Source organism: Metschnikowia bicuspidata (assembly GCF_001664035.1).
Source record: "Metschnikowia bicuspidata var. bicuspidata NRRL YB-4993 chromosome Unknown METBIscaffold_8, whole genome shotgun sequence".
In the NCBI taxonomy this organism is placed as follows: Eukaryota; Fungi; Ascomycota; class Pichiomycetes; order Serinales; family Metschnikowiaceae; genus Metschnikowia; species Metschnikowia bicuspidata.
The window spans coordinates 321,407-343,004 of record NW_017387738.1 but is presented as its reverse complement, the minus strand read 5'-3'; the positions used below and the strand labels follow the sequence as shown (position 1 = coordinate 343,004).

The 21,598-nt window shown below is 45.4% G+C and overlaps 11 protein-coding genes across 11 annotated transcripts; 4 read left to right on the top strand and 7 right to left on the bottom strand.

Moving 5' to 3' along the window:
- The first annotated feature begins 230 nt into the window (after positions 1-230).
- On the top strand, positions 231-960 carry METBIDRAFT_33695 (DNA-directed RNA polymerase core subunit). Its single transcript, XM_018856383.1, has one exon. It carries the CDS (start codon positions 318-320, stop codon positions 897-899), a length of 582 nt encoding a protein of 193 aa, XP_018709627.1. The 5' UTR covers positions 231-317; the 3' UTR covers positions 900-960.
- Positions 961-982: 22 nt separating this feature from the next.
- On the bottom strand, positions 983-1,720 carry METBIDRAFT_47286 (2,5-diamino-6-(ribosylamino)-4(3H)-pyrimidinone 5'-phosphate reductase; the record flags this gene model as incomplete). Its single annotated transcript, XM_018858143.1, has 1 exon — positions 983-1,720. The coding sequence occupies one exon, from the start codon at positions 1,718-1,720 to the stop codon at positions 983-985; it is 738 nt and encodes a 245-aa protein (XP_018709626.1).
- Positions 1,721-3,410: 1,690 nt separating this feature from the next.
- On the top strand, positions 3,411-4,388 carry FEN1 (fatty acid elongase; the record flags this gene model as incomplete). The annotated part of the gene is made up of 1 exon (XM_018858166.1): positions 3,411-4,388. One exon carries the CDS (start codon positions 3,411-3,413, stop codon positions 4,386-4,388), a length of 978 nt encoding a protein of 325 aa, XP_018709625.1.
- Positions 4,389-4,469: 81 nt separating this feature from the next.
- On the bottom strand, positions 4,470-5,459 carry RBK1 (putative ribokinase; the record flags this gene model as incomplete). The annotated part of the gene is made up of 1 exon (XM_018858177.1): positions 4,470-5,459. The coding sequence occupies one exon, from the start codon at positions 5,457-5,459 to the stop codon at positions 4,470-4,472; it is 990 nt and encodes a 329-aa protein (XP_018709624.1).
- Positions 5,460-5,650: 191 nt separating this feature from the next.
- Positions 5,651-8,395, bottom strand: RPG1A (translation initiation factor eIF3 subunit a; the record flags this gene model as incomplete). The annotated part of the gene is made up of 2 exons (XM_018858173.1): positions 5,651-5,733; positions 5,791-8,395. 2 exons carry the CDS (start codon positions 8,393-8,395, stop codon positions 5,651-5,653), a joined length of 2,688 nt encoding a protein of 895 aa, XP_018709623.1.
- A 555-nt stretch (positions 8,396-8,950) lies between these two features.
- On the bottom strand, positions 8,951-9,859 carry METBIDRAFT_47586 (protein-transporting protein; the record flags this gene model as incomplete). The annotated part of the gene is made up of 1 exon (XM_018858191.1): positions 8,951-9,859. The coding sequence occupies one exon, from the start codon at positions 9,857-9,859 to the stop codon at positions 8,951-8,953; it is 909 nt and encodes a 302-aa protein (XP_018709622.1).
- A 38-nt stretch (positions 9,860-9,897) lies between these two features.
- Positions 9,898-11,877, top strand: METBIDRAFT_33691 (uncharacterized protein). Its single transcript, XM_018856382.1, has one exon. The coding sequence runs from the start codon at positions 10,026-10,028 to the stop codon at positions 11,394-11,396; it is 1,371 nt and encodes a 456-aa protein (XP_018709621.1). The 5' UTR covers positions 9,898-10,025; the 3' UTR covers positions 11,397-11,877.
- Positions 11,451-13,937, bottom strand: METBIDRAFT_47216 (uncharacterized protein; the record flags this gene model as incomplete). Its single annotated transcript, XM_018858136.1, has 2 exons — positions 11,451-12,068; positions 12,123-13,937. 2 exons carry the CDS (start codon positions 13,935-13,937, stop codon positions 11,451-11,453), a joined length of 2,433 nt encoding a protein of 810 aa, XP_018709620.1.
- A 1,164-nt stretch (positions 13,938-15,101) lies between these two features.
- RVS162 (Rvs162p) lies at positions 15,102-15,881 on the bottom strand (the record flags this gene model as incomplete). The annotated part of the gene is made up of 1 exon (XM_018859162.1): positions 15,102-15,881. One exon carries the CDS (start codon positions 15,879-15,881, stop codon positions 15,102-15,104), a length of 780 nt encoding a protein of 259 aa, XP_018709619.1.
- A 231-nt stretch (positions 15,882-16,112) lies between these two features.
- On the bottom strand, positions 16,113-17,642 carry KIS2 (Kis2p; the record flags this gene model as incomplete). The annotated part of the gene is made up of 2 exons (XM_018859161.1): positions 16,113-17,389; positions 17,432-17,642. 2 exons carry the CDS (start codon positions 17,640-17,642, stop codon positions 16,113-16,115), a joined length of 1,488 nt encoding a protein of 495 aa, XP_018709618.1.
- Positions 17,643-18,375: 733 nt separating this feature from the next.
- On the top strand, positions 18,376-21,023 carry METBIDRAFT_89138 (uncharacterized protein; the record flags this gene model as incomplete). The annotated part of the gene is made up of 3 exons (XM_018859295.1): positions 18,376-18,459; positions 18,589-19,900; positions 19,922-21,023. 3 exons carry the CDS (start codon positions 18,376-18,378, stop codon positions 20,560-20,562), a joined length of 2,037 nt encoding a protein of 678 aa, XP_018709617.1. The 3' UTR covers positions 20,563-21,023.
- Positions 21,024-21,598: the final 575 nt, after the last annotated feature.

Below are 21,598 nucleotides of genomic sequence, written 5' to 3'. Positions count from 1 at the left end.
TCAGTTCTAAAACCAAAAAAAAACCGTAAGTGAGGATAAATACACAATCGTAGTTCAAAAAAATAATTGCATACTGATCAGATGTTCCACCTCATCTTACTACCTCGCAATTATCTCGCAATTTCCGTATCACCAGTACCGGGCGACCGTTCCGCCTCGCTCACAGCGGCGTGCGATGCACAATAAAAGTTTGAGATGAGCGGATTTGGTGATATTCATCGTGCAGAACCCACCAGAACCAAGGACAACACAGCACGATGGAAGACGTAGATAGAGCCACCTCCCGCTTGTGGAGAACCTTCAAGACCGTCAAGTAAATGGTCAGGGACAAAGGCTACTTCATCACAGACGATGAAATTAACATGTCGTTGGAGGAGTTCCGGGCCAAGATCTGCCCCATGGGCGACGCCCAGAGAAAGTTGATGTGTTTTCAGGCCCAGCCCACTGCTGAGGCAGCCGAGAAATTTCCTGAAATGGGCTCATTGTGGGTAGAGTTTTGTGACGAGGCGTCGGTGGGTATCAAAACCATGAGAAACTTCTGTATTCACATCAGCGAGAAGAACTTCAGCACAGGCATTTTTATCTACCAAAATTCCATAACACCAAGTGCAAACAAATTGATCCCGACGGTGTCCCCTGCCACAATCGAGGTGTTCCAAGAGAGCGACTTGATTGTCAACATCACGCACCACGAGTTGGTGCCCAAACACATCCGCTTGTCAAAGCCAGAGAAAAAGGAGTTGTTGGAGAGATATAGATTGAAGGAGTCACAGTTGCCTAGAATTCAGAGGGAAGATCCTGTTGCTCGCTATTTGGGTTTGAAGAGAGGAGATGTGGTGAAGATCATCAGGAGATCTGAGACGTCAGGTCGTTATGCATCGTACAGAATTTGTTTGTAAAAAAAGACACTATGTAATATAGCAGAAAGAAAAAAATCAAAGGGAATATTTTTTGCAGCAATGGCGCCTGAAAAACTGTAGATTTAGGCAGAATGTGGCAATAACCGCCCTGCCACAACACTATCTCTCTGACCCTTCCACCAGTCCACATCCACAAGCCTTCTTTCTATGGCGGGACTGACTTCCACACCATTTCTGCCCAAAAAAACCGGCCCCACTGTGATCACAACTGAGTCCACCATTGAGCTTTGTATCAAATCGTTGATTACAACGGCTCCACCTTCCACCATGACTGACTTTATACCCATGTTGTGCAAAGCATTGAGCACGAGCTCCCAATTATTAGCTCTGTTCATGCGATCGAAGGGAAGTCTACAGAACGCACCATCTTGAGAATTTAGGATGTTTTCAGTTTCCGTGGATATGTTCACGTCATTGCTTACCAAAATCAACGGGGCCAATCCTTGGCCCTCAGCTCGGAGCTTGCAAAGAGTGGAACTTGTATAGTCCCATTTTCCGGATGGATCAACAACAACGGGGCGAATCTTGTATGAATTCCCATATCGGCAATTGAGTTTTGGGTCATCTGCCAACACTGTGCCCACGCCGACCAAGATGGCGTCATGGCATGCTCGAAGATAGTGCGTCATGGTTTTCGTTTCAAGATGCGAAATTTTGGTTTGGACGCCGGGCCGGCTCGCAATTCGAGAGTCGAGTGACTGTGCCCATGTCAATGTGACAAAAGGCCGATCATCTTTTGGGACTGGGAGGTAAGGTTTTAGGAACGGTACTAATGAAGCATTGAGGGGTAGTAGAGACATGACTCAATGAATATTGTAGGTGATGTGATCCAGCCATGACCTACGTGAGAATGTCGCGTCTGCAACGAAAGTTCGCGATTAAATAGCGAAGATGTTTTTTGCCAATTTCCGGATGAACCTGGAAATCCCTAGTGTTCTCCGAGTTACAAAATCTGATTCCACGAATTACTGAATTTTGTGGGAATCTCCAGATCACATGTGTGCTACAAATATTCGAAACAATTCGAAAAGCATTGCAGCCAAGGAATAGGGGTTAAAAAACAATGCAAAAGCCCTGAAGCATATGATGAAATTCACACACTCTTTCATTAGATGTGTTCGAGAAATTTACTTCTGGACTCATGTCGCATATCAAAGAGAATCTCTCTGATATATACAAACTTAAAACGCTTAGAAGTGTATCATGCTAAATGGGCCAAAAACATAGAACTGTCAATCATGTTCTCTTGACTTTTGGAAGCATCGTTTGACTTCATTTTAATAATTGACTGTTTTTAGTTTGGAGGAAAAGGTTCCAGAATCTGCAAAATCCACCAAGATAGCAAATTCGTTCAGGAGGGAAGTTCTTTCGAGTCAATATTTTTTACCTGCATGAGTTCAGCCTTTACATACAAGGTTTCAACAACTGATACATGTAAATTGCAAAATAATGGAAGTGGATGACGCCCAGTTGACTAATTGATTATTTCCATCTCGCTTCAGCTTGAGACCATTTGTTTCCTTCGTCCAATACCTATGAGAACTAAATCTGCTCTCGAGAGCAGTTTAAATAATTATAAGAGGTATGTCAGGACCCTGTCAATGGTAATAAAGATGCCCCATGAAGTTCTTATCAAGATACATGGATATTAAACACGTCATACAGCTTGCGAGAGCGCACTAACAAATTTTCAGGCAGTTTAAAACTGTGGTGGATCACTTTGACAGGAAAATTCCCGCAACAAGCTGAAATTATGAAATCGTAATGAAATGTGAATTGAAGAACGAAACCTTCACTGCTCATTACAAATGACTACTTGGGAAAGTGAAATTATGTTGTATTTGCCTGCGGATTAGTATTACATTGTTTACCATCATAGACGTTTTCCAACTTTTTCAAAGCAGTTTGTGGTGTTAAAATATTGGACACTCTTCAGTTGAAGTATGGTGTGCGTGACGTATCTCGAAATAAATTACAACGTTTCAGTAGATTGTGGAAGATCTATAACCTGTCAAAGCCAAAAAATCCTCAATACCCCCTTTTGCTCCCATGGCGGTCTATATGAATTTTTGCCTATTGTTTTATTTCATGCGCATGCAACAAAGGTCTAGATGTTCACCGTGAATTTGGTCTCCTATTTCAACTTGGAACCCAACATGTCAAAACTGCACCGTAACGCACCCAAACGCGAAATACAGAGCCAACGAGACCCAAACCAGCGTGGCTTATGACAAATGGTGAAATTTTATGTCTTCACTTGGAACAGTTCCAGTACATGAAATGAACAAAAGAAGTGTCCGAAAATTCAGGGCTCGCACTCTAGTAATCGCTTGTCTTTTCCTTAAAATTCACGCATGGCAGAAAATCTAGCTCGAGGTAACGGATTGGTAATTCCCTGCACTGGAGAGCCGGACGCGCAAAAGCTTGTTATTTTTTCCAGGATGTCGAGCATAGTTGTTTTCTCTCCTCCAGTAACACGTAAACAACGCAATGTATTCCGTGGAAACCCCGTTTTTGATTGAGTTGTGGCCATTATTTGATGCTGCTGTTACTAAGGCATCTGGAGGCCGCTTCGTGCCCTCGCAATTTGAGTTCGTGCCCCACCAGACGGCTTTTTCGTCCTTCCCTGTTGTTATTGGAGCCATCGCCGTATACTATACGGTGATTTTTGGCGGCGACTACATCTTCAAGAAATTCAAAATCAAGCCTTTTGTGTTAAATGGCTTGTTTCAGATTCATAACTTGTTTCTTACAACCTTGTCGCTCACTTTGCTCGTGTTGATGTGTGAAGAGCTCATTCCCATGATTTACAAGTATGGTCTCTTCTACGCTATCTGCAATCGTAACGCCTGGACCCAGAAATTAGTTACCTTGTACTATTTGAATTACTTGACCAAATTCTGCGAGTTCATAGACACTGTTTTCTTGGTTGTCAAGCAGAAAAAATTGACGTTCTTGCACACTTACCACCATGGTGCTACTGCTTTGTTGTGTTACACCCAGTTGATTGGCTTGACGCCGATTTCGTGGGTCCCAATCACTTTGAATTTGTTTGTGCATGTTGTGATGTACTGGTATTACTTCTTGGCCGCCAGAGGTATCAGAGTCTGGTGGAAAGAGTGGGTCACCAGGCTTCAAATCATTCAGTTTGTCTTGGACTTGGGCTTCGTGTACTTTGCTACGTACCAAAAAATTGCGCATGTCTACCTTTCTAAATTGGGTGACTTTCCTTACTGTGGTGACTGTGCCGGCACCATGCTCGCTGCTTTCTCTGGATGCGGCATTTTGTCTTCCTACCTTGTCTTATTCATTGCGTTCTACATTCATGTTTACAAAAGAAAGGCTTCCAAAAAGGCCAAGGAGGTCAAAGCAGTCCCAGGCGGTGTCGCTGCTCAGGTGAATGCGTACGTGCATGCCAGCGGTAAGTCCAACTCTCCTGCACCAGAAGGTCTCCGTAAGAGAAACTAATGAGACTCCAAGATCTCGAGGTATCTTCTTATATATCCTTAATATTCCATGCAATATCCGCATGGACACTATGACCTAATTTTATATCATCTTGTTCACATCCTCAAAGTGTGGTATACCCTCTGCTGCGCCTTTTTTTTGAATGGCCAATCCACTGGCTGCCGTAGCGAATTTGATGGCGACTTCAATGTCTTGCCTGTCACTGAGTTGCAGAATTACACCACCAAAAAACGTATCGCCCGCTCCCGTTGTATCAATGACATTGTCAATTTTTTGTGATTGAACAAAGCTTGCCTCCCTTGTTTTACTAGCAAACACACTGCCTAAACTGCCCATCGTGATAATCACTGTGCTGATGTTTTGTTGGTCTAGTTGAGTCTGAAGCTTTTGGGCTAGAGAGCCATACCCTTTAACCTTGTCTTGCAGAATTGTATTATGGAATTGTGACATTTCTTCCTCGTTGAGAATGCAATGAGCAACGTCCAAAGCTTCACCTTCGTTGACTATAAGGAAGTCAATTTTGCTTAGTGTCTCGCTCGTGATGTAGTTTCTATTGAACGGAGATGGATTATAAGCAATGTTGATCGTAGGCTTGTGCGATTTTATCCATCTAATGGACTCAAGAGTGTGTGGAAACTCATTTTGTAAGATAACAAAATCACCCTCGGTGCTTGAATCTTCAAAGAAGGTTTCAAATTCTTCACAAGTAGGCTTTAAATCCCCATTGGCACCTGCAGTAATCAAGATTCTGTTCTCGCCAGAGGTCTCCACTAGAATTACTGCAACGCCAGAGGATTGGTTCTTGATAGTTCTCACATATTTGGTGTCAACATTTGCATCCACAAGTGTTTGTTTAAGCTCCCGACCAAATGCATCTGCGCCAATGTTTCCGATCATTCTCACATCGGAGCGACCATTCAGAGACAATCTCGCGCAAGCAAGGGCCTCATTCAATCCTTTTCCCCCGAGGTGATTTTCAAAAGAATTAGCCTGTAATGTTTCTCCACCTTCTGGAACTTTGTCGGTGAAGGTTACCAAATCGTAATTGAGAGATCCAATGATGGTGATCATTTTTTGTGAGGGAAAGAGTGGGCGAGGAATTTTGCAAGTTGCTCGCTCGTGTCTGTTCATCAAAATGTGGAGTGTGCATATTTAAAACAGCTCGTTGAATAGGGGAAGTATGTAGAGATATGATGTTGATGGTTTTTTTTTTTTTAATTTCGTTTCTGATGAAGATTTTTGAATTCCTAGAAATGAAGTACTTAAGCAAGGTTGCCTTGTCTCTTCAACCTCAATTTTTCGGTAAAAGTCAATGGCTTGGGAGGGGTTTCGGATGATTGCCTAGCTGGGCTTGCAGCGCTTGCAGCGCTTGCAGCGACAGGTGGGGTAGGAGTGCTTCTACCGGCATTGACTCCTCTAGCTTGCATCTCGGCCTGCATCTCCGCTCTCTTCTTTGCAAGCTCGGCATCTTTCTCTTTCTGTTGTCTCAACTCCTCCTTGAATCTCGCCAACTCTTCCTCCTTGGCCTTTTGACGTGCTTCCTCCTCAGCAGCAATTCTCTCTCTCTCGCGCCTGTTTCTCAATTCCTCCATGCGCTGCTCCTTCACTTGTCGAATCCGAGCGGCCTTGGCCTTCTCTAATTCAGCCTTGGCATGAGCCTTCAATTGAGCAACTCTAGCTGCATTTTGCTCGTCAATAGTATGCTTGTAAGATTCGTAGTCCGGAAGAACACGGGACAAACGCTCTTTCAAAGATGTAGAGTTTTTGAACTCTTTCCTCGCCTTCTCGATCTTAGCTTGCTTCAAATCTTCGTAAGTTTGGGCGTCCCTCTCCTTCTGGGCCTCCGCGTCCTGCTCCAAAAGCTTCAATTCATATTTTCTTTGAGCTCTCTCCATGTGGTCAACCTTCTTGAACACCACCTTCATCTTCGCTTCCAATACTTTTCTGTCCTTGTTCAATTGGTCGACTTGCATCTGTTGCAACTTCGCAGAATCCAACTTCTCCAAGTCGTTCAAGTCAATCTTAATGATACCCTTGGCGTTGATTTCCTCGGCGATCTTTCTCTTATCCTGCTCCTTGATGGCCTTCTTCTCTCTCTCTAATCTGTCTTGGTCCTTTCTTTCTTGCTCTTTAACCAATCTCTCAGCTTCAGCTCTTTGCTCAGCAGCCCATCTTTCTTGTTTCTCCTTGGCAGCCTGTTCTTCTTGTTCACGCTTAAGCTTCTCGGCTGCCTTCTTGCGCTTTTCCAAGATCTTAACGCGTTCGGCAAGTTCTCTTTGTTCATTCAAGAACCCTTCAAGAGCATTGTGGAAGGCAAAGTCGCGTCTTTGCTTCTGGCGAGCCTCGGCTTGTGTGTCGATCACCTTGTATGAGGTTGACAAAGTGGAGGCCAATTTAGACAATTGAGTCCTAACAATCTCTGCTGGGGAGGCCTGCAACCTGGAGGACAAGGAGTCAACGAAAGAATCTTCGAACGGGTTGGACTTGAAAGTCACGACCAGAGTCTCATGATCAATGGTCATGGACAAGTGGCCCTTCTTCACCGCGTTGACAATCAAATCCTCAACTTCCAAAGGCGACAAAGTGAATTCAGTGGCACCGATTTGTCCCAAGGAAACTAAAAAGTCCAACTTGACAGCTTCGTAGATCTGGGAGACTTGTTGGAAAGACCTGATCAACACAACTTCAGTTAAGGTTGGAATGTACTTGCTGTAAGCCTTGTCATCCTTGATCTCCTCGAAAACCTCAGCGACATTCTCCTTGGCAGTCAAAGGGTGGAACTCAAGGTCGCTCATGGTCTCAAACAACTTTTTGACCGCGGGGTGCACGAAGTCCAAAATAGATTTCGAGACAATAGAAGAGACTAAGCTCTCTCTGGTGGGAACTTGGTTCAAGTTCAACAAAGAGGTCAACTTGGAGTTCTTGGCCTTTTGGTCGTCTACCACAGTCTCGTTGACATTCAAGGATTTAGTGGGTACGGCCAAAGTCGCTAACACGAGCACAGAGGCGTAGTGTCTCAACTCTTCGTCAGTGGCGTTCGGTGACTGAGAGAACAAAGTGAAAAACTTATTCCAAGCAGCGGCATGGAACAAGGTGTTCTCCGACACAGCAAAAATCCGGGCCAAATTCTCGTAGTAGTTAGCCATCATGACAGGCTTTGGTGCTTTCTTCGAAGCGGTGATCAAAGTGTGCACATCATCCACGGACCGGAAAGACTCTTGCCACAACTCCAACTTGACGGAAATGTTCAACTGAGTAAAACGTTGCTCTAAGTACCGCTGCACGGTCTCGGCGTCGGACAAGTCAATGGCGTGGAGGTTTGGCACGGCGGGCTTTGTGACAACCTGCGTGGTGACAGATTGCATGTGGACTCTCAAGAGCTCACACAATCTTCTGAACTCGGCCTTTCTGTTGAATTTCAAGCAGAATTGGAAGGCCAGGTTAACGATAGCGGAGTAAGTGACTTCCAACTTGGAGTTGTTTCTCAAGATGTCCAACACGGCTCTCAAGGCCTCCCACAAGAACCTCAACCATGGCGTCACCAACTCCCTCTCGGTTCTGTCCGTGGAATCGGTGTTCGACACCGTGGAAAGCAAGATACTCTCAGGCGTCTGTGCAGCCTCGAAGTCCTCTTCCTCGTCTTGGTCGATTTTTGTGTCGGCCTTAGACTGGGCCTCATTCAACTTCTTCTCTGCCAACAGGATGAACTTGCGGACAATGACCTGGACCGACTCCAAGCCGTTTTCGGAGGCCTGTACGTTCTTTTTGTACTGGTGCAAAGCATCCTTGGCCACTTTTCCCTTTCTCAAGTCAACCGCCAACTCGATAAGCAACAAGCCAATAGGCTCCAAGTCTACGACTTGCAAGTGACGGGTTCTTCTCGACGTGATAAGGTCATACAAGGTCTCGAGAGCAGCCTCCTTTTCGTCAACACCAATAAGGTCTTCAGCACGCTTCAAGACGTTTTCTGGGCGGAACGCCTGGTTTCTGTGAGGTGGTGGTGGCATGTTTGTGGCTGATGTCTGAAGAATACGAACGTCCGCTGGGTGAAATCAATCTGACAAAATTTTCTTTCGGCTTGTGTGCACGCCTGGGACGAGCGCAGGGAAGCTTGTTCGGGCTTGGATATCGATCGCGTGGTGAATTTATTGCAATGACGATCAGGTCTATTTTCATGGGGAATTTGTTAATAGCGGAGAAGAAAAATGTACAAGGCGTTCTATTTTATTCTGATAGTGAAAGATTTTGAAACACCTTTGTATTTTTACAAGCATCTAAAACTTTTTTGTAGTAGGTTTATTGGGTAATTTCTGATTTTTTCACCAGTTTTTTCTGGCTTTCTGATGGTCCATGAAAAGTACTAAACTTCGAACGGAAAATAAAAACCAAAGTGAACTAGAATGCATAATTTTTTATGACAATCTTACATCAAAGAATCATATTCCCAAAGTCTACAGTAACTATTCCATTCAGCTGTTCGATTGTTTGCACTTTCACGATGTATATAGCTTCGACCGAGCCCGGTCGCGCGAGTCTAATCTAACTGGGTGTATCCACGCAACCTAGAAGGGTGGGAATTTCTCTTCCATCTCCGGGACAGATTTTTTCAAACCATCCTTGCTTAAAAGAATAACGCTTAATTTTGGATCTATCCCGTATTCTGTGAAAACTCTGCGCGAGTCTGTCTCTTGGTGTTTTTCGGTGTACTCATAGTGTCCGTGGTACTTCGCGTTCTGTTCCAACACTACGTCCTCGTAATGGAAGTAATCAAACTCTTCTGTGTGGCCGTCTGCGGAAGATGTTTTTTTCTTCTTCGATTTCTTTTCGTCATCCCCAGTCGCAATGTTGGCGTGTACCAATTTATAGATTTTGGAGACGACAAGAAAATAGTCGAACTCGTATTTTTCATGGGCATCCTCTGCCTTTTCCATTTCTTCAAACAACATCTTGTACATTGGCGGCACTACCTCCACTGGCATGTTGATCATTCTCTCACTGATCACTAAGCCAACTTTTAGCTGCTTATTCAGATCCTTTGTTGTCTGAGCAGGGCTCAACAATTTCTTCAACACCATGTTGAATTCAGTGTTGGCCTTGGTCTTTTCGATGATGTAGTCCGCCACAGCTTTAACACTGGGCTTTGCAGCATGAGCAGTGGCATCTATAACACTGAGTAAAGCAAAAGGGTCTCCCTCTTGTCCGTCTGTTTTGATTGTGGTTCCCACGGCATTCTTCGTCAAAATCAAGTCCGCCAAACCGGAGATATCAAATTTAAGAGCATCATCGCCGAAAAGTTGGCGAATAAACGTCTTTGTAGCATGGAAATCAACTTCAGGATTCAAGTCGAAGTAATCGAAATCCACGTTGATCACCTCCTCCATATCCTCTTCGGTGACACCAACTTCGGTGTCAGATTCATCTGTAGAACTGACATCGATATCGGAATCTTCAACAACTCTTCTTTTGCTCATATTTACTGTGCGTCTCGAGAAGTTTGCCTCTATTACTTGAAGACTTGCAACCGCATATTTTGATTTTCGCTTGCGGCGATCTCTGGAGGGCATCGCGGTGCACCTCAGATCTATGCAAGGCTGAGCGATGACGTCTGCCCCAATATTCCTAGAGTAAAAAATACAGATGAATCTTGAGGATTACACATCGGAGACTGAGAGTGTGAGTGAAACCGATGTCTATGCAAGCCCCAATCATTTTAGTACGGTCAGCTCTGACTTGTATCTGAGGCCTGCGTTTGTTGCCACAACCGTTGTGCGGAACACGTTTGGCGGGACATTTCAAAAAGCCGTACCAACACCAAGAATCGCCGAGAAACGACGTCAGGAAACAAAAAGGCCAAAGAAAAAGAGGAAAAAAACCGATCCTGGCCAACCTGATTTCTCAGGACCTTGGTATGGATCCAGCAGCTCAAGCGATAGTTCTGATGAACAAGACTACAAACAAGAGCGGGAAAGTGAACAGTTAGAGACGCCGCAAGCTGTAGAGGAAGAAGAAAGCGAAACCCCCATAACAACAGAACTGTACACGGCGAATGATTTCATGCTCTCGAATATCAATTCTTCAGAGGAGAGGAAAACAACATATCCTAGGAAATTAAAACTTACATTGGCTGGACATGCGAAGGGAGTCACTCGTCTTCGGTATTTTCCCAGACTGGGTCACCTCCTATTATCCTGTGGTAATGATGGGAAGATCTTTCTCTGGAGTTTGGGCGGCGAGACTTCTCGTAAAGTCAGAGGCTATTTTGGCCATAGCCATGCCGTGAAAGACGTGATATTCAATTCCAATGGGGATAAGTTTTTGAGTTGTTCTTACGACAATACAATTGTGCTTTGGGAAACAGCAACTGGAATAATACTCAAAAGATTGAGCCTCTCTTCTACCCCGAATTGTGCAATCTTTAATCCTCAGAATGAAAATGAGATTATTGCAGGGTTGGCGAACCGAAGAATCGAACATTACGACTTCACATCCTTACATTCGCCGGTCCAAATTTATGATCACCATTTAGGGTCCATTAATTCACTCACTCTTATAACGAAAGAGATCTTCATGTCCACGTCAGATGATCGAACGGTGAGACTTTGGAAGTGGCATATCAACATACCCATTAAAATTATTGCTGATCCTACTCAACATTCGGTTCCATACGCTGCAGTCCATCCTTCAGAGAGCTACATAGCTCTTCAGTCGATGGATGATTCGATTTATGTTATTCATGCAAACGGCAAATACCGTTACAACAAAAAAAAGTCATTCAGAGGGCACAAAGTAGCAGGCTACGGCATTGAAGTCGCATTTTCCAATCATGGGGCTTACTTGATGAGCGGAGACGCAAGGGGCCAAGTCAACGTGTGGTCATGGAAAAAGTGCGACGTTGTGCAAAAGATAAGGCTTGGTGATGGGGTCATATCCTGTTTGGCAGCACATCCTACAGAGTCAAATGTCATCGCGGTCGCAGGACGGAAGGGTGAAATATATATTTGCAATTGAGGTTTTTGGGGATGAGAGAAAGTCCTAGTGAAGCAGTTTTATCTGGATATTCATTCACACAATCGAGCACTTTTCCTTCTTGTACTCAGCATGTCTTTTCCTGACGTGACTTTTGGGTAAAGATGGCGGTCCATTTTTCTCGTGAGAAAATATGCGATGTAAATGAAGCTTGTGTTCCTTGATTTTGTTGTCTTTGATTTTGTTTTGTTTTGTTGTCTTTTCCTTGATTATGGTTTCTTTGATGTTGGTCTCCTCGAGTTTGTTTTCCTGGGGTGTGGGGTCTGGAAAACTGGTCTTTGGTTTCGGCAGAATATTTATATCCTTCTTTGGTTTGACTTCTTCATTGGGACCTGTGACATGTACATCCACTTTAATCTTAGAAGCGTCTGTGGGCAATTTAGGGTTTGAAATCAGTGAGGGCTCTCCATTGAGCGAAAGCCCACTGATATCAGACGTGTCACTCCATTGACTATTCCGCCTGTATTGCGGAGTCACACTGATACTCATGTTTCGACTCCCGGTCTTTGAAAGTGACGCACTCTCTTTGTAGTAGTTTTTGTCTTTATCTGTGACATACCATAGGTACCTTTTTCGAATGTCAACGAAATCAGGGTTTCCTGGAAAAGATTCAGGAATGGGTACGCTTGCACTTGGAAAATTTATAAATGAGTCCTTTGATCTCGAATTTGCATTCGAAAGTTTGTGTAAGTCCACATCCTTTTCGACGATAGTCAGCTCTGATATATTTAGCGTATGAGAACGGCCTTCCTCTGATAAGGAGAGAATGGGTGAAAGAGTTTCTTCGGCCCAAAACTTTGACCTATGACCCTTTGGAGCAAGTATAGGACTAGGGTCAAAATTACTGGTGGAATCCAGTTTGAATCGGTCTAGTGCTCCAGATGAATCACTGGGAACCAATCGATAGAAGAGCAAATATGGCCACTCCCTCTCAAAAATCTCTCTGAAAGTTTTTGTGACAACTCTGGTCGGACTCATGTCATCGTACAAGAACCAAGAAGCATCAAGGGAATTTTCAAGAGACTCATTCTCAACGTGAGCATTTTTACGAACAGCAGAAACAAAATGTCCGGACTGGATGACGGTGCCTCTATGGCACACTGCGCTCTCCAAAATCAATTTGAAACTCAAGCTGTTGTCTTTCAGGTCACTTGCATCGTCTGCCACAAACAGCGGCAAGTCAATCACTGGGGGAATGACAATCTTTCTGCGAGACCTATTTGTCGATTTGTCGGAGGACGAGAAAGAGTATCGCTTCAAGCATATTGGCAAAACCGGCCGGCGGTTTGCAAATTCATGTGTGTTTCTAGCGACGCTTTCGTTGGCATTGTTTAGCTCATTGTCGTCGGTATAAAATGGTAAGAGGCGCAAAAGCATCCACGCCGGAAGCATCACCTCACGCGGCTTGGACTCAAGACTAGAGACGGACCATATCGAAAGCGTGGAGGAGCGAGTGCGGACTTGAACCCGGCTTTTTGAAGGGGCAGCCACAGGGTTGCTGTGACCATTGACAAATGGGAGAGAAGTGCTGGAGCGGGACTTCTCAGCCGATTCGGACTCTGTATTTGACACTAGCTCCAGCATGGAACTCCCAGCGAGTTCCATGGGCTGTGCGGATAATTTTTGCTCCTCAATAGTGGCTCTTCGTTGCAATTCTCGTTTGACAGAAATCGAGTTGTTGAAGTAATGCTCGAGGCATTCCTCCAACAAGATGGGTTCATCTGACGCATCATCTTCTGGGATCGACACGAACAAAATGCGCTCTTTGGAATACTTTCTGTCATCATTATCCTGCTTCCCTGAGTGCTGGATCTCCACACGAAAAGTCAAGAGAGGCATGGCCAATATTTCGGTGAGAAACTCGAAAAGTGGCGCACAATCTTGTTGGCGATGACTGAGGGCATCGGTAAAGCCTAGTTTAGCCAAACACTCACAAATCTTTTGGGTGATGTCGGTGGTGATCAAATTTCCCAGCCGCATAAGATTCACATACAACCGGAGGAGACACAGGAGCTGGGTGACCAATGCATTGGGGTGCTGATTCAGCACGAACAAGATGGGCTCGAAGCTCTCAAGATTGGCAAACATCGAGAAGAGCAACGCATCGAAATAGCACATGACGTGATTCCAGTTCTCCGCGCCTTGAAGCTGGATCGGAGAGCCCACACGATCGAAGCCGTCATTTGTGATGAAAAATCCCACATCACTGAGCTGGAAGTACCGTATTAGATGATACGCCTTGACCACATCTCCCTGCAGAAACGGCGACTTAAGTGAAACAATAATCTGGCTGGTGGAAGGCTGCAGCTGTTCGGACGCGAAAAACGATTTGATCTGAAGAACAGCGGCAGAGTGGGCATGGTATTTTGTCAAGTTCGGCGGCGTGATGTCCTTATGACCATGGCTCGTGTCATTGCCAAGCAACTCAATATAACTATGCCAGAAACTTTCAGGAAAAGCGCAAAAAGCTTGCTCTCCCCCATCAGACTTAGAAGTCCACCGAGAAATTCGTTTGCGGAGCATGTAAGGGGTTTGAGATATTATTTTACCAGGAACCAGAATGAACTAATTACGCAGCACTTTTACGGATAGGGCCGACGCGAATTTGGAGTGTCCGCGGCCCACGGGCTCGTGTCAGAATCTACTGGGTGGGCCCTGAAAGTACCCAACAGGTTCGATATTCTTGCACCACAACAAGATAAAAAGAGAAAATGTGAAGAATCCAAGAATGCTCGATAAGCTTCTTGATTTGAAGATACTAGCTGAGTCAGTGAATATATGCTCAGATCCTGGATAACTGGGTCGCGAGCTCCCCCAACCTCGTATCTCCCCAACCCGCGTCCATAACCGTTCCCGAAGAGGGCGGGCTTATTTCGGCTATTGTAATCGCAGTTATAAAAAACGGAGGAAAAATACTAAATGCAACACATACTGTATAGGATAATTCCAGCGAGCTACTTCTTGAGTTCGGTTTATACACTACGATCTTATCTCTGTTGGTTATCTTTCGATGCCGAGTCAGCGAGAGATCAGGTTTCATGAAATCTGTATTTGACAAACACAGTCAAAAAATATGCGATTGCTTTCGATAGTATATCGGTTTCTTGAATAAGTGAAGGAAATGAAAATATTTTAGTGCACCCCTGGGCAGAAACAATCACATCCTGAACACAACGAGTGTAATTTTCTTGCCTACACTCTCGAAATAATTCTTGTGGCCCCAGAGTCCACGAGTTGGTAAGCAAGCCAATTTGAATGTTTTCTTGACTTTCCAAATCTGATGCTTCTATTTCTTTGAATATGAACAAACGGCCCAAAAGATGCTTGGTTCCGGTATAATTTTTGTTTTAAGCTTTCTATATTCCAGCATTTATAGCGTCAGTCATGGGAAAATTTGACTGCCATTTTTAACACAATACCGCCCCGAGATGGCTCAGGAATTATAACCAAGGAGTTTGGTAGAATTTTGAAGTTTGTTCGGAGCCAAATCAATGAGCTATAGCCCTGAAATAGCTCCGGGATAACACGAGACGCACAGACGCCTTGGTAGAACCATGTGAAAAGAATGTGAAAAGAATGTGAAATGAACATGAGATTAAAAAGATAACCAATAATTTAAAAGGTAGATGAGAACACCGCTTTCATCGATAAAAGCAAAAAGTACAGCCAGACCCGGTACACCCCTCCCTATATCGCTATGTTCAACTCTTTGATCTTGTCAAGGATGTTGTCCATTTTTGCCTCAAGAGCTCCATTGACATAATCCAGTCGAGTCTGCGCATCCATCACCAGCTCAACCTCGTTGATCCTTTCAAAGTTTTCATTGAAAAACCGTAGCTGGATTTTCACAAATGACTCGAACAGTGGGTTTAAATATGGAATTCTCATGTCTACGAGAGTAGGAAGCTCTGCCTTGAGCTGATCATTGAAATATGCATACTTTGAATGTGCTTGTTCGAGCTCTTTACTCAAGTCAGATAGCTTAAGCTCGTATGACGGGTCATCACTGGGGCTTGCGTCAAGCTTTTTTAGTTTGGTCCGTAGAGAGTCGTACGCATTCTTCTTCTTCGCCCGTTTTTTGATGGCCTCATTGACATTGATGTAATAGGAGTTGAACCTCTCCACTGGATTTAGCACCGTTTTCAAAAACGGCTCCTCAAGCTCCTCAAGGCAGGTTTGAGACAATTCCTTCATGGCAGTATAGTACATGTGGGCGATGGTGTTTTCATCCTCGCCATAGAATCCAGAAAGAACCAGGGTCATTGACTCCTGCGCATTTGTGAGAGTTCTCAATGAATCAATGTAGTGCCTGAGTTCTTTCTCAAGCCGTGTAGTGACGGTTTCCATGGCTCTGTATCGCTTTTCCTCATACTCAAATTCGAGATCTGTGGTGTCTTCAGCTGGTCCAGGCTTTAGCACCAGAGCACCAGCGCGACTGATTGCATTTTTCAACACTTGCCAAGACATGGAGACTGGAATTGAATAGGTAAATTGTGTGAGGATTTTGTTAGTTTCCTGCGTTCAGGAGGCTGTACCACGGATTCTGGTTTGTGTTTGTATTAAATACTTATTCAGGATGCTTGTGGCGGAGTGTGTGCATGGCGTTTTTGCCGGAACACCCGCGAAACACAAATGATACACTTCTGGAACAGGCACCCCGCCGCGAATGCTGGCCCAAATTAATAAGGCCTCAAGACACTAGCCATCCAGGCCCGTGTCTGCAGGGGAATGCATGATCTGAGTAACAAATTTTCCGGAGTATCTTGTGATGCACGCTACGGTGAGAACATCATTCCTGATGGAAGTGGTCATCAAATGATTGAGGATCACGTGATTCGGGATCGACCTGTGGTACGCTTCTTTGTTCGACGCGTAGTAGGAGCTGTCTGCACGACGCAATGGTGGCCGTTTTGCGAATGTAGGGTCTCCACCTATCTGGGGGATCGTGAGTGACAGTGGTGGTGGTAGGGGAGGCTGATGCTGCCCGGACATCTTGTTTAATAGCACGTTGTTCAAGTGGGCTGGGAGTTGGGGCGGCTCAGGAAGCTCGTAATCCGGCGACTTCTTTTTGAAGTAATTGTAGTCAACAAGCATTTCTGGTACTTCGGAGGAGTACGTGATTGTTTTCTTACTGTACTCAGGGTTATCGAGTAGCGACAGGTAGGAAGGTTCGTGAGACGGCGCCTGCAATGATTCTTCAGAGGCCATGTAGGCACAATCGTTGGGGGCCTGGGGCTGCAGGTATTCCACGTGCTCGTGTTGTGTTTCCTTCTCCTTTTTTGACATCTTTATGAGGAAGCTGTTGGACTTTTTCTGGATCTGCGTCGCGTTGTGTTCACCGGCTGTTTGCACAATGTTGACCTCGTCCGTCGAGCTGAGTTTGGTTTGGTTGCTTGTGTTGTTGAATAAGTGCTGTGGGTCCAAGACTTCAAACCAGTTGAAGAAAATGCCCTCCTGATCGGTCGCCGTAGGTAACCACTCCAGCACCCTATACTCGTTGTTCACAACATAAAGCAATTTGTGGACACCTAGTGGCAACTTGATCGTGGTATGGTACTCATTCGGGTTGGTTTGCGACTGCTTGAGCTTAATGACGTCTCTCCACTTGGAAAAGGATCCAATGATCGAGACCTTGGTGATGGTTTCCCGCGTCTGATTGACCCACTTGATTCTCACAGGCACCAAGCCACCCAGTGTCTCTTTCACCTTGCTAACAAACGAGTTGCTGGCGTGCCCATTACTACCCACATATACTGCAGAAGAGTTGGGGGGCTGACGTGCCGACGCGGGCAGCGAAATATGGGTGAAATCCACCTTGGAGATATCCTCGTTTTCCAAGGATGAGATGCTGCCAGCAGCATCATAACTATCGACTTGCATTGCGTTGTCATCGTCAGATCCTGTGACTGGCAAGATATTCCGCAGGAGCTCCTCGTTCTCTAAGATTTTGTGGCTCAACTCGTTGAACTCATCCTCTATCAAGTCATTAGTGAAACGGTTATTTTTCGGAGTTGCACTGTTGGTAGTAGGCGCATTTGCCAGTTGCGGGGTTTCGGGACTCTCAGAAGCCTTTTCCTGCTTCTGCCGTTTGACTTCGTGCAAAATCAAGTCACTGAATTCTTCCTCCAAATTTTGGTGGTTGCTTTGGGACTGGTACGATTTGCGGAACGGGCCCGCATGCCGGTTTACGGCGGCAGACTTTCTTGTAGAAGATGTGCTATTGCCCATATTAACCTGTCCGAGTTATTCGCTGCTAAAAAAGCAAAACGTTGGAGCCTTGTTTGCCTCACAATTAATTAAGGTGTGTTCTTCCTTTTTGGTTGGTGGGCACCACCGTCGTACGGCACAGAGACATGCAAGGGCTCTTGCTAAGCTGGTCGAAAGGAAGTGGGGAAATACAGTGATGGTATTCACAGAGAATATTCCACATTTTTTCCACTTTGAGTGCGTTGCGCCCGTGCTCGTGTAGTCGATGCGGTACGGGACGTGCTGGGTTTACAAGAAAAAGCAAAGTGCCCGAATAGTGGTATTCTCGTGGTTGTTCAATTGTCTATTTGACATGGGGGAGATGGGTTTCGCAGTGAGGCGCTACTATCTTTTCGCAGGCGAAGTGACCTAATTCCAGTACGTTAAACATGGCCCTGCTCCTTAAAAAAAGTTAAATCTTATTACGAAAGGAATCTTTACTCTCCGGCCCGCAAATGACTAGCACCACTCCGGAGTTCAATGCCACGACATCTGTCGTACCCGAAAAAAATTCCATAGTCCGCGGGAGTGCAGGTCTATACCGGAGTAGCAATGGGGGTGCATTCTAGTGTGGAGGAATGGTCGGGACGCGGATTCTTGCCCCACCTCCCCGCCTCAGCCAGCGCGCGAATTGGCCCACACACGACCTTCTACCTCAGCATCTCCGCGCACCTTGCACCACGAGTATAGAGGCGAAGATAACTGGGGAAGGCCAATGGACTCGCGACCCAGAGAGGAGCGGGACTTTTCCGAATTCTACGATAACCTCAATGACACGACTCAGCTCGATGCGCTTGTGGTGAGCTCGCTGGCTCATAGCTCTTTGCGACTGGCGCATAAAAGTAACGATCTGCATCTCCGCAGCTCCACCAGACTGTACTCATTAAACACAGTTTTGAGAGACTTCAAAGGCGTATCTAAGGAAAAGGCCCGGGTGTGGAACTCCGCAAAAATCAGCAAGGCCCTAGTGACATACGGTTATAGGCCCCCTACGAAACAAAGGTTCAGAAACAACTTCTGCTATGCGAGGTTTCAACAGACTCTCCCGTCGCATCTACTTCTGGTTTATGACATGGATGAGCAGGACACACTATACTTGGACTGGATGAACCAGCGGCAAGAAAAGCTCAAGATCAGCCCGGAAATTTTCGAGATTGCAATGAGTATTTTGGAGTCTGAGTGGCATAAGTTGGAGATGCGCATGGTTGCACTGGTAGGCCCGGGGCATGAGGGCCGGGACGACTTAAAAATGGACGCGAATTTCGAAAAGTACGGGAGTGATGATGGAACAGGTGGTGTGGGCTCTCTATCCGAGCAGAGATGCGCTGTTTGTAACGATCTGGAGTGCGACAACACGAATTCCATTGTTTACTGCGATGGATGTAACATTGCTGTTCATCAGGAATGTTATGGCGTTGCGTTTATTCCTGAGGGCCAGTGGTTCTGCCGAAGCTGTATGGTCAACCGAGGGTCCTCGGTTTCTTGTGCGTTTTGTCCTAGTAAAACCGGGGCCTTTAAACAGCTTGACAATGGCATGTGGAGCCACGTGGTGTGCGCCTTGTGGATACGCGAGGTCTACTTTGCCAATCCTGTATACCTAGAGCCCATTGAAGGCGTTGCCTCGATCCCGAGAAGCAGGTGGACTTTAGTGTGCTACATATGCAAACAAAAGACCGGTGCTTGCATTCAATGCGTCCATAGGAAATGCACCCAAGCTTATCATGTCACCTGTGCCAAAAGATCAGGTCTTCATATGGTGATGGACAACGGTATTCTGGGTGCGATAGCGTCCAACGACACACTCAAGTCCTATTGTGACAGACACTCGCCCAGCTTCATTGATCAAGAAATAGCGCTCACGGGAATTCTTCGAACACGCCTGTTTTACAAAGACGCGCACTACTTGAGCCGAAAGAACGACAAACTAGCCCTCGAGAGGAGGCAAGCGAATAGAATAAATCGTTTCAAGTGGAGAACAGAAAACGGAACTCCAATAGCCCCGCAAATCTTTGTGGAAGTGCTTGTTAATGCTATGAAATCATTGAAGGTGGGTGAAAATGGCCCTGACAGAATGCTCCGAGGGTTAGTTTCCAAGACAGACACGACGAAAGACCAAGAAGGAGAGATCAAGGCCGTGAGCGCTGCATTATGCCGATACTGGTGTTTGAAAAGGGAGGCAAAAAAGGGTGCTCCTTTGGTAAGGGTGCGGGCCTCAGATCAAGATATTTTGGAGCCTGACAGTCTTGAATCTCAAAGCGCAGCTGGAGATCCAGGCCTGGACTGTGCAGAGAGAGAAGAGCAAGAAACGCAAATGCCCGAGAAGATAGCATTCGGCTATAGTCTCGATAGAGACTTGCAAAAGTTGGTACAGTTGAACTCGTTAGTGGTGGAGAGACAAAAGTTGATTTCTGCTAGCGACGAGGAAACATTCAAAATGACCGACACTGCATTCTTCGCTTTCAGAACAGTTGGATTGCATGTGATCCAACAAATGACTCAAATTCTTCAGAAAAATCCTGAGCTTGAGAGGGATCTGGCAATTGCGAAGGATTGGGCATTTGAACAAATTGTAATTGACATCTCTAACGGCAAACTTTGGTCTGCGCTGGAAGTAGACCAGAGGATTTGCCTGACCCTCGGTGAGCGAAGTTATACATATACACCGGGAAGTTTAACCAAAGCTATGCGGTACTGGCACCACACAGGCTTGCAGGAATTGATTACTGTGGAGAAAAGTGTGTCTGAACCCATTCCTTTTGCGGAAATAGACGGTATTGAATATTCACTCAAACGATACTTCCCAAAAGCCGCTCTCGAAGCTGAGGACTTGAGTGAAGTTGAAGATGATCCTTTCATGCAACCTGCCAATCGAGAGATTTTGAAGAGGCTTGTGACAAAATGACCGTCCTACAGCAAATCGAGACAGAGTGTGAGGATAGCAATATACCTGAATGACAAACGTGTGAATTGTTTTTAGCACGAGAATTAATCCGATTGCGACCGGTTCACGTCGCGGCTATTATTAGAAGCATTATCGCGGTATCACAAGCCGTTGCAAGCCACAGCCAAGATGTGGTAACACATTAATGCACTCACTAAGCATCATTGGGTCTCGGGAATAACATCGGTTGCTAATTATGAGCCCCGTTGTTCTCTGACCGCCTTTCAAAGCCTCGCCTCTTTATCATCGTCAAGTTGTACCGAATTGGGGATGTGCGCGTAGAACTCATGCCAAATTTTCGTATGTAAACTGCATATACATATCTTCTCATAATATAATGCAGGTTAGCTGATGACGGCTTTAACAAATCCGGCGAAAGACGGGTGGAAAAGCTACAGTCCGCAGACTTGAGAATTCAGGAAATTTCTTTCAATTACTAGATCCGCAAACGTGAATTCGATTCCCGGGGATGAACTACATCATTTGCGGACATTCATTCCCGAATTTTTTTGATTATGAACGTGGAGCTTGAGTACACAGCCACACCTCCACCGGTTTGTTGAGCTTGCTGAAAGGTAAGATTATATGCACCCCCAAGCATACTTCTCATGGTTCTGATTGCTGGTATCTTGGAAAAAGTATCTCAATCCACCAACAGAGAATGATGAACCTTCAAGCATGTACCCCTTTTTAGCCCTCCGCCTCGTCGTTCTGAATTTTACTCGACCGAAAGAGTTACTCTCCATGCATGTTGCCATAGTCATGTATGATGCATATTACCCGATACAGGATATGCGCAGGTACCACACTGGCGTTTGTTCACGATTGCCCCATTGAACCTCTATCGGGCAATTCTTGCATCAATAAGGTCATTTCATCAGAAGATGCATGGTTCTCGTTCCTTCGCGTTTTTTAAGAGCAACGGACTCGTACTAACCGGGCCCGATACATTTAAGCTGTGCATCCCCATCTTCTGAAGTGTAAACCCTGCTGTAAC